The 11,090-nt window shown below is 34.7% G+C and overlaps 2 protein-coding genes across 3 annotated transcripts; one reads left to right on the top strand and one right to left on the bottom strand.

Moving 5' to 3' along the window:
- Positions 1–3,998: 3,998 nt before the first annotated feature.
- Positions 3,999–8,179, top strand: LOC114137447 (uncharacterized). 2 transcript variants are annotated; one of them, XM_028006023.1, is made up of 3 exons: positions 3,999–4,059; positions 4,664–4,721; positions 5,844–8,179. In XM_028006023.1, the coding sequence occupies exon 3, from the start codon at positions 5,868–5,870 to the stop codon at positions 7,779–7,781; it is 1,914 nt and encodes a 637-aa protein (XP_027861824.1). In that variant the 5' UTR covers positions 3,999–4,059; positions 4,664–4,721; positions 5,844–5,867; the 3' UTR covers positions 7,782–8,179. The 2 variants fall into 2 exon arrangements, with proteins under 2 accessions (XP_027861824.1, XP_027861823.1); XM_028006022.1 differs by lacking the exons at positions 3,999–4,059; positions 4,664–4,721 and adding an exon at positions 4,791–5,682 and having other exon boundaries at positions 5,844–8,172.
- Positions 8,180–8,685: 506 nt separating this feature from the next.
- Positions 8,686–10,827, bottom strand: LOC114137508 (uncharacterized). The gene is made up of 2 exons (XM_028006141.1): positions 9,826–10,827; positions 8,686–9,550 (listed from the first exon to the last, which is right to left on the bottom strand). Exons 1-2 carry the CDS (start codon positions 10,417–10,419, stop codon positions 9,218–9,220), a joined length of 927 nt encoding a protein of 308 aa, XP_027861942.1. The 5' UTR covers positions 10,420–10,827; the 3' UTR covers positions 8,686–9,217.
- Positions 10,828–11,090: the final 263 nt, after the last annotated feature.

Raw genomic sequence — 11,090 nt, 5'->3', positions numbered from 1 at the left:
TTAATGCTGTTTTGTAATTTAAAACACCGCTTTTGTGTTTCTTTATTTTTTTTATTTTATTTTTTTACAGGGACACCAATTGTGAGTGAAAAGCCCAGCATCAAAGCATCACATTAAATAAAAAAAAATACTATAAATAATTTCCTCTGCTGTGAGAAATGTATTTCCTTAAATTATTATTCCCTTATATCACTTTGCTCTTATTGGAAAACTTTACCTTTTTTCATCTTTTCTGTCATTTACAGAAAAGTTCAGTCCTGGTGATGAATTCTTTTTCAAGCAGCAAGTAAAAGATATTGCTGTTACTTCCCTGACTTCTTCTATATATGGGCCTCAAACTAAGAAGAATTATTTCAAACAATTTTAATTGCACATTTCTGCTGCTTTATTTAATGAAATTTTCAAATTATTTTGTAAAGCAATGCAGTTAAAAATAACAATAATGCTTTAACATTATTTCCACAAATACAAGGATTTCTTTTTCTTTTACATGTGTGTGTAATCTTTGTCTATATAGTGCCAGTCTAATATTTTATATTTCAATCACTCAAAGCTGATGGTGGGATTTATTTGTTGTAGGTGGTCATAACAGAGATGTCAGAATGATGTTTTAAAAACACATCTCTTCTGTAACTTTGAATTTACAGCTTTACATATTTTGATATTCACCCAAGCGGAAGTAAATCTTTCAGGTTTTCCGGCAACAAATGCATTCAGCACACTTCACGGATGGAGCTACAAGAAAAAATCTTTGCCTCAGTACGTTGTACATAACACTGTACATTTATATAATAATGGGTGAATCATGAGCTAAAAGTATCCACACAGCAGGTCATCCGTCAGGGCTGCTGGCAGCACCAGCTGGCCCTTTCGAGCTGCCAGGGGCACAGGCAGGTTAGAGAGTGGACTTCCCACAATCATGGTCCTTTCTTTCTATATAAGGGGCTGAAATACAGCCAAGCCTCAAGTCATAGCTCTGCCTTCCGCCTGAACCACCGAAAAATTAATCCAAAGACAGCAGAAGGAAAGGAAGAGCAGATTGTCCATGAAGTCATTCAGGTCCAGAAATTTATTGCAGCACCTGAGCTCAAAGTGGGTCAAGGATACCACCCACAAATAAGTTAAATTTTAAAACTTATTTGTGTTTTTTTTTCAATAACAGTGAAAAAAAATATCTATGGGTATTCTAATAAAAAGTAAAATAGCAAGACACACCAATAAGATAAGTAACTGTTTGCAATATAAAGCTGAATGAACTGAAGATGCAAATAATTTAAACAAGTCAAATTATTATTTCCTTTCATTAATTCAGACAAAAAAAACATTAGGTAATCACACATATTTTAAGTTTAACTGAGAAATACCAGAAATGATCTATGAAGTGCCTTTTCAGAATTGAGGATGTTAGATTTGCTTTGCAGATATCTTCAAAACTATAGCATTAGAGTGAAGCATTATATAAAGCTGGTGTGTCTTTACAACTAAATATATGCAGAATCCACTTTGTTCTTCAAGCTTTCGCAATACTTGTGCAAAATAAAGGCTCTTAAAGACCACAAAAGACAATGATACTGACAACATTGGTCAGCATATTGTCCGGAATGGTTTATGGTGGAATTACCACATAAAATTAGGAGTTTTTTGGGTTTTTTGCCACTATTTAAATTTTTTCCAAGCATTTATAGAGAAAACATAAAACTTCATGTATGCAAACTCTACATCATGATCCATATGTTTTATTGTTTTATTAGTGATGTTTTATACTTAGGTAATTTTGGGGTTATGATTTTGGAGTGTTTTGTCACTCATAGACTTCCATGCAAAGTTTATTCCATTGTATTGTGATTCATATTTCTTACTTGTATTAAGTTCTTGTGTTTTGGTTTAGTTAGATCTTCCTGCATACTGATGCATTCCTCTGGTTTATTTATTAGCTAGATTTTATTTTTTTCACGTCTCTGTTCAGGTCCTCGCCCTGCAGCACTGTGTTTTACTGATTAGTTTCCTTTGGTTCTCATGTCACTCAATCACCTCCACAGGAGTTAAAAGCCAGTCAGTTGCATTTCCTCCTTTCAGAGCGTTCTCTTGTCTGTTAACTGTTATCTTACATCCATGTTTTCATGCCTCTTCATCATTTTTGTTCCTATTCTATAAATATTTAACTTACAACAAGAAACTGCATCTCTCCTCTGTGCACTTGGATCCTACTCCATAAAACATGTCAGAATACCTAAAGCATCTAAAGAGCTTTAGGTATTCTGTGTGTAAATAAAACAAGTTATTTTTCTTCCAGTAATGTCAGTTTCATTAATTCCAGTACAATCCAGTCATATAGTCAGATTTAGATGGACTTGCAGTGCAATTCAGTCCCAGTTATAATGCAAAAAAGTCAAACTCAATTGATCGGATAATTCTGGATGGTTAAAAAAATTTATTCAACAAAGGAAGATCCAGCCAACCTTGAGTGTAACCTCAAGGTATGAGTGGTGAAGAAGATATAGAATAAGACAGAAGCACATACCCATACATGTTTCCTGTGAGAAAGAAAAATAAAAAAATTATGGCAGCAGTATTAATATTATTAGCTAATTTGGGGTAAAAAGTACAGCTAAGCATGGAAGTACTGGGTCAGAAGTTATTTCATGGAAAAGAAACAAAGAGAGAATATGTGGCTCATTTGAAAAAGAGACACAAATGAACTTTTTTCTTGAAATGAGACACAGTTAAGTACAGAATTCCTGGCCCAAATGCAAAGTTAAAGATAAAAAATAGAGTGAGAACATACAGGCAATGTTAGCTAATAACTTAGTTGATAGCCATTTTCCAGAAAAAAATATAGGTCAGATGTACCTTCTGTGGAAAAATAATACAATAAGAGGAAACAGAGCTAATGACAGCAAATATTCAATACAAGCATAGATTTTATATCACAGTTTGGCAAAATGTAGCTTTAAACTAAATTGTTGATAAAATGGATGAACACTACTAATCATCATGCAGAGAGGTTAAACTGCATGCTTTGGTGTAAAATTAATGACTTTTCTGCCACCATAAAAATTCCTATATTTGATTTGTGTTACTTACCTGCTCCATCCATCCTTTCTGAGAAAGAAAATATTTAATGTGGTGACAGGAATGCATGCTTGTATTTTTTTTTTTTTTTACATCTCTGATTTATACAGCATTCTATGGAAGCCCATTTCCGCCATGAAAAAAAAAAAAAGACCAACAGGAAGTCATAATTTCGACTTTCAAAGTCATAATTATGAGATTTAAAGTCATAATTTCGACTTTCAAAGTCATAATTTCGACTTTCAAAGTCATAATTATGAGATTTAAAGTCATAATTTCGACTTTCAAAGTCATAATTATGAGATTCAAAGTCATAATTTCGACTTTCAAAGTCATAATTTCGACTTTCAAAGTCATAATTATGAGATTCAAAGTCATAATTTCGACTTTCAAAGTCATAATTATGAGATTTAAAGTCATAATTTCGACTTTCAAAGTCATAATTATGAGATTCAAAGTCATAATTTCGACTTTCAAAGTCATAATTATGAGATTTAAAGTCATAATTTCGACTTTCAAAGTCATAATTTCGACTTTCAAAGTCATAATTATGAGATTCAAAGTCATAATTTCGACTTTCAAAGTCATAATTATGAGATTCAAAGTCATAATTTCGACTTTCAAAGTCATAATTATGAGATTTAAAGTCATAATTTCGACTTTCAAAGTCATAATTATGAGATTCAAAGTCATAATTTCGACTTTCAAAGTCATAATTTCGACTTTCAAAGTCATAATTATGAGATTTAAAGTCATAATTTCGACTTTCAAAGTCATAATTATGAGATTCAAAGTCATAATTTCGACTTTCAAAGTCATAACTATGAGATTTAAAGTCATAATTTCGACTTTCAAAGTCATAATTATGAGATACCGGAGCAGTTGGGGACAGGCCTCCTTAGAATAACAGCATGCTCCAGCTCCCAGTTAAATATGATCCTAAATCCAAGGTCCAACCTTTGCTACTGCGTTAAGAGTCAGTAAAAGGTAGGTTCGCCTTTTTTGATTTTGTTTAGATTCCTTCGTTTTGAATGCTTTTTGATCGTGTGGTGTTATGTACATCGTTCGTTGTTTTAGCAACATGAGCTAGCTGCAGGTTAACCGTCAAAGCGTGCTAACCTTGTTCTAGCATATTTAACCGGGTTTTTTTTAAGTAGTCCGTTAATTAGATTGTTTTTATTTCAGAGTGCGATAAGAAGTTTATACTCCAAAAATTCAATAAGTTAATATGTATAATTTTTTTGTGGCATTAATACAAGCAATAGCTAGTAGGTTAAAACAAGCTCCACAGCTTGTTGTATGCACGTTTTGTTATGCATAATGTGATTCACTATCTTTCCCGTTAAATTGTTTTTGTTGATACATAGACAAGAGTAAAATATGGAAGTACAAAATGCATCAGTTTTCAAACTGTTGTCTTAGCAGTTTTATGTACACTTATGCTAATGCTGGAGATCTACAGCTTTACATTGACAATATTTACAAAAGCAATTCAAAATAAGAAAAATTGAAAAACAAGGAACTTAAAAAATCCCCAAAACAGGCAGGCCCTGTTGAAAATTTTAACTCCTCAACTTTACTCAACTTTCAGGATACCTACAAAAGAGACAGAGGAGGTTCCTTTGACCTGAACCTAAACCTAAACAGAGGTAAGTTGCAACTCTTGTGAAAATCCAATTTATCATATCATCTGTTTAAATGAAAGTAATTAAGATCAAAACTAAAATCATTCTGATGATGTTCATGCACTTGACTCTTTTATAAAGATGGGAATTTCATTTTGAGAATTGTTCAACCATTGAAATATTTTAGGGGAAAAATGTAAACAGAACTTTCAGACCTAAGCTCTACACTTTACCATTTAGTTGTGGAGACACTGGTAGATTTTTCTTTATTACTTTTATGTAGTTTCTTTGTGTATTGGTTTATTTTTGCAGATCTGTACAGCTGTTTTGTTGTCTATTGTCTTTATTTTAGCAGGAGCTTGAGTCTGAAATACAGTTTCTGTCTGTCTTGTAGGGTTGGACAATAAATCAGTTATATGTATCACGATACACACGTGATCAATATCAATAGATAGTAAGTCTGACAGAATATTCAATAGAATATTCTCTGAACTGTGATCCAGAACCACATACCATTCTGGAGGATGTAGGCACAGTCAAGGCTTCTCAACCTCTCAAGGCTAGCTCATCTAGGTTGATGGCTTCATTTAACTCACTGGTGAACTAGCAACAAGCTGTTGAGTAACTTGCGGAGCAGCAGTTTAATGTTTCACCACTGTGCCTCATAAATGTTTTTAAAAAACATTATGGTGTGAAAGCTGTGGATAAAATGGGAAAGGTCACATCACCAGTTTGGCAATATTTCAGATATAAAAAAAAATAATTGATATAAAATAATAAAAAATGCTTGTATCGTGAAATGTTTTTCAGTAATATCATTCAACCCTATTCTCATGTTCATAATAAATTTTTTGGAATGTTATGTTTTATTAGACATTATTCATTAGTTATTGTGTGTAATTGTCACAGGATGGATGAGATATATGACTTCCTAAAATCACGGGATGTTTCAGAGGAAGTCATACAACGACTGCAAAAGGATAAGGTAGCTAGATTGCTAAGGAAATCAGTACATTTAGAAGTTATCATACAACACTATTATAGAGACATGGTGAAGACAGATCAGTTTTATCATGTGGCTGTTTTTACTGGGTTTTCCCCCCCATTTTTATAGGTTAAATAACTGTTTTAACTTTTGTTTTCTAGATTGACTCCAGTGTCCTTCTGCTCATGACAGATGAGCAGCTTAAGGAGTATCTTCCATCTTATGGTGACCGACTGGCACTTCTCGGATATTGCAGACGAAGGGAAAATGATCCTGCTGGCCGGAAATCAAAACTTTTTGACCGATTGAGAGCCAAGATTTCAAGGAACAAAGGCAACGATCAAAAGCAGGTCTCAGCAAATGTTAACATCAGAAATGCTCAAAAAACTGTTCGAAAAGTTGAGATAGGATGGATGAATTCTCGAGATGGGGAGCTTTTACAAGTTCGGACAAAGAAAGGTGGTGGAACAAGAAAAATTGATGTGTCAAAGGACTGTAGAAAAAATGACTTAATTGAAAAGGCAGTGGGTTTGTTTTTTCCGTCTCAAAGAAATTCACATGGAAGAATTACAGATTTTGAGGTTGACATGACAGATTTCCAGGAACATTCACTTGATGAACATATTACAGTTGGAGAACTTTATGAGCAGACAAAACTACCTGTTTTGCGTTTTTACCTAACAACCAAAAAGAAGGACACTGGCAGCGACTCAGAACCAGACAACCCCAGTGGAAATGACCAAGACACTTTAAGGTTTTCTACTCACTCTCAAGTTTGCACACCACTGACTCAATCCAAAGCACCAGACAGCATTGATGCCATATATGTTGGAACCAGCAGTGTCCTGACAAACAGCAGCAGTGATAATGTTCACCTAGTTTACTCTACTGATGACATGGGTGATTTGTCCAATGTCCAAGAGCTAGATGCAGGAATCAATGGGGACATTTTAGAAGACAGTGGCACTGTTACCTTTTTCACAGGACACATTTCTGACACAGATAGTGTCAGTCTTGATGACACCCTTCCTCTGTCTCCACAGCCATCTAGTCCAGTGCTTTCTTCTTCACAATTTGATTCTTTGAACGAGCCAATTGTTCAGAGAGAAGGGATTAAGAAAATCCTTGTTCTTCACCGTGGCCAGATCCTGAAAGAACTAATTTCACATTTTTGTGATCCAGGTGTCACTCAGGAGGACATATGTATTCAAGTGGTGCTCCCTGATGGAAGGCGAGAAAAGGCTGTTGATGATGGAGGAGTTTTGAGGGATGTCCTCTCAGAATTTTGGCAGGACTTTTATGAACAGTGTACAATGGGCAATAACTTTAAGGTGCCCTACTTGCGTCATGATTTTGGACAGCAACAATGGGAAAGCATTGGCCGAATTATTGCCTTTGGCTGGCAAAAACAGAAGTACCTGCCTATAAAACTTGCTCCAGTAATACTGGAACAAGCAGTTCTTGGTTCTATAAAGAGTCCTCTTGTTGATAGCTTCTTAAGGTATGTTACAGAGTACGATCGGATGGTGTTTGAATCTTGCCTTTCAGATTTTCAGAGTGTTGACAAAGAAGAGCTTCTGGAAATCATGGATATCCATAACTGTCGAAGAGTACCAACAGCTGATAACATAGAGCTACTACTTGAGGAGCTTGCCCACCAAAAGCTCATTCAGGAACCTGCCTTTGTTATTGAGCAGTGGAGCACTGTCCTTTCCCCGCTGAGGTCTGAGATGGAAAGTATTACAGCTGCATATGAAAATCTCCAGCCAACATTAAGAAAGGTTATAAATTCAATTGTATACCCTGTAGTCATGAATGCACAGCAGAAAAACATCAGCAAATATTTAAGTTCTTATCTCAGAGAATCAGACTCACAACACCTGTCACTTTTTCTGCGGTTCTGCACAGGATCTGATTTGTTTCTTCAAAAAACTATCAGTGTTAGCTTCACTCAACTTCAAGGTATTCAGAGACGGCCAGTTGCCCACACATGCGGTTGCTACCTAGAGTTGCCAGTTAATTATGATAACTATCCAGAGTTTCGACACGAAATAAACAAGGTCCTAGAAAGTAGTGTATGGGTGATGGATATAGTCTAACAGACTTCAGCTGAAGAACATGTGAGTTTAAGGAATCTTTGGTAACACCTTATTTGAAGGGGTGTGCATAAGACTGACATGACACTATCATAAACATGACATAACATCTGTCATGAACATGAAGTGGAATGTTTATGACAGTGTCATGTCAGTCTTATGCACACCCCTTCAAATAAAGTGTTACCAAATCTTTTTGTATTAAACTTTCAAAGTTTAGCATTATCTTAACAAGTTTGTTACCTCATCTTAACTCCACAGAGTTTCTACTTTTTGCAATTAATTTTTCTCTGGAGTATTTATAAGACCTGCAATGTCATAGTAGGCACTCTACTACTAGTGTTTTTGGGGGGGGGGGTTCTGTTAAGGTACTCCAAAGTTAAAGTTTAAAGCATAAATTTGAGTTGGCAGTAAAATGTATTTTCTCAATATTTTCTGTTTATTAAATTGAAATATTTTATATTGTTACTAGAATTTTTTTTACTTTTAATTTTACTTGAGGCTGCAAAAGCTGGTTTGTTACACAATTAAAAATACAATATGGCCGCCGCACTTGTAAACAAGCAGTTCTTAGTTGCATAAATAATTTATGAATAATTTCTGATATTTTGTTTCTTATATTAGTCACATAATTTAAATGTTCAGTGGATGAACATGTTGCTACTCTGTTTGAATGCAGTTCTGGAAGAAATGGAGTAAAGTGTTTCATTTACCCTTATTCCTCAAAAATTTTCTTTTGTTTACTCAGCATTTTATTTATATTTTTGTTTTAAGTAAACATAACCTTAAAATATTTTCAATAACAGATTGGTGCCATTGCAGTAGCTCAATATCAGATTTAACCAGAAAACAACTGAAAAAGAACACTTTCTTTTTTTTTTTTTTTTTTTTACACCTTGAAGCATTGTCATTATCTTAAAGAATTATTTTAAAACACTCAAAGGCTTCTCTAATAGCTGAATAGAGACTTTAATTTTGAAGTTCAATAAACCGCTTTTTCCAGTTTATATGTGTGATTTATTTGGGGCGGGGGAAGCTTTAAATCAGCATTGGGTTGCACACCTGAAAAATAATGAGGTTTCTACAGCAGTTCTCAATTCCTTTATTTCCTGTTTAATAATAAGCATAATGTTCAAACTGTAATGCAATGATATTGATAATAAAGGGAAAATATCAAAACCAAAAATCATCTGTCCAATGCATCAATATATTTTTCTAATGTCAGACTTATTTTATCAGCTCAGCATGATTTATCTTATTTTAGTGTCTCTTCTTGCTTAGTTACAGAGCTTGTGAATGGCTTTGACCCATCTTTATACTGGTGCAACAATGTGTTGAAACAAATGCTGCCACTCTCACAATGTCATCAAATATCTACTGAAGTCCAAATTATGGACGAGGTAGCAAACTGTCAACGCAACAAAATGTTTTTACATTTATCAATGCAGCTCCAAATCTCTGGTAATCAGCTGCCTGAGTCTTATGTATAGATCAGTTGTTGCAAACACATCATCTGTGACATTCAGGTTATGCTCTGAAATCAGGTCCACACAGATACTGAAGACATCTTCATCACATGGAAAGTCTTTGAAAACACAGTTTTCCAAGCAGGTTTCAACCCTGTTCAGATCAATGCTGTGTAGATAGTCTCTGGTTCCATACACCTCAGGTACTGTGTACATCATGAATGGTCGCCCATGAGGACTTCGTGAATTGTGTGTTGGACGTATCCTGTGGTGGTTCCAAGCTGAAACAACTTCATTTAGTTCTTTCTAGAAGAAAACAAAAACCAGACTAAACTCATAGCTTTGAAATAAACATTCAAAAGTAAAACGGAAGTGTAAATCTAGCATGACTGTTATTTATCCAAAAACAGGGAAGTTTAAATCAAGCAACTACCCAAACATGCAATCTGTGCAATATTTAAGATATGCTATTAATTTAGTATCATACTCAGAAAATACATCTTTGCACATTATAACCATTTTATAGCAATCATAAATATTTTCAATAGGTGAGAAGACAGAGCAGCTCAAATCAAGCTCACCTGTATTATGTGGAGAAAACAGAACTGGATCAAGGCTTTGTCCAAGAAGTTATCCGAGAAGTGTCCATCTGCTTTCAGTTTGTCAAAGAGGTCCATCCAGAACTGGATACATTCACTTCGCAGGGTCAACCACCATCTTTCAATCCGCTGATTTCCAGTGCTTGGACCAAATATTACATTATCACTTTGAGGTTGGTCTTCTGTAAGATGCAAATATCTTTGCATGTCAGCTGCATTAACATTTTCTGTCCCTAAATCCACTCTAAGTCTTTCAGGACAACCCTCAGCTTTAATCACTGCATCCATGAAGTATCCAGCAATGACTCTTGGATCGTTATTTGTTTTGTATGCCTCAAGCCATATTAGCCTTCTGGAAAAACCGTCAATGCAACCATTGATCCCAATTCCAAATGGTTTGAGCTTATCGTAGCCGTCCATATGCCAAACATAGTTTGGACCACGACTATAGTAAATCCGTCTCCTCAGTCGATTTCTTGACCTTAGGTCTACTCCTTCACCGTCTAGTAAGCGTAAAAGGACTCGAACTGTTTCCCTGTCTGTAACAATACCATTCATCCAGCATTTTTGGTGCATCCATCGATATCCGTGACATTGTCCAGAGGTTTCAAGTTGCTGACGAATTTAAGCTGCCACTACACTCACATCACTTTTGTTCTTTCGGCGCCAAAGTTTCTTCTTATTAAGAATCCTTTCTAGTGTCCTCTTGCTAAGAATAACCCCATGAACCTCAGCCAGCAAAGCAAGAATTTCATCATTGGTTAAACCACATCTGAAATACTCCTCAATTTGTTTATAATCCATTAATAGGAGAAAAATCTGTGTTTTCCTGGTTAGACAGATCAAATTGAATACTGTGTAAATGTCACACAAGACAGCATGTCTGCTTTTTTGGAAAAGTCGAAATTATGACTTTAAATCTCATAATTATGACTTTAAAAGTCGAAATTATGACTTTGAAAGTCGAAATTATGACTTTGAATCTCATAATTATGACTTTGAAAGTCGAAATTATGACTTTGAATCTCATAATTATGACTTTGAAAGTCGAAATTATGACTTTAAATCTCATAATTATGACTTTGAAAGTCGAAATTATGACTTTGAAAGTCGAAATTATGACTTTGAAAGTCGAAATTATGACTTTGAATCTCATAATTATGACTTTGAAAGTCGAAATTATGACTTTAAATCTCATAATTATGACTTTGAAAGTCGAAATTATGACTTTGAATCTCATAATTATG

This window comes from Xiphophorus couchianus, chromosome 22 (genome assembly GCF_001444195.1).
Source record: "Xiphophorus couchianus chromosome 22, X_couchianus-1.0, whole genome shotgun sequence".
NCBI classification, from domain to species: Eukaryota; Metazoa; Chordata; class Actinopteri; order Cyprinodontiformes; family Poeciliidae; genus Xiphophorus; species Xiphophorus couchianus.
This window is presented reverse-complemented; position numbering and strand designations above follow the sequence as displayed.

Coding starts and splice junctions, on each gene's coding strand:
- LOC114137508 (XM_028006141.1), bottom strand. CDS start 10,419: ATGCACCAAAAATGCTGGATGAATGGTATTGTTACAGACAGGGAAACA. Junction 9,551..9,825: donor GTTTTCTCCACATAATACAG/GTGAGCTTGATT, acceptor GTTTTCTTCTAG/AAAGAACTAAATGAAGTTGT.
- LOC114137447 (XM_028006022.1), top strand. CDS start 5,497: ATGTTTTTCAGTAATATCATTCAACCCTATTCTCATGTTCATAATAAA. Junction 5,683..5,843: donor AACGACTGCAAAAGGATAAG/GTAGCTAGATTG, acceptor TTTGTTTTCTAG/ATTGACTCCAGTGTCCTTCT.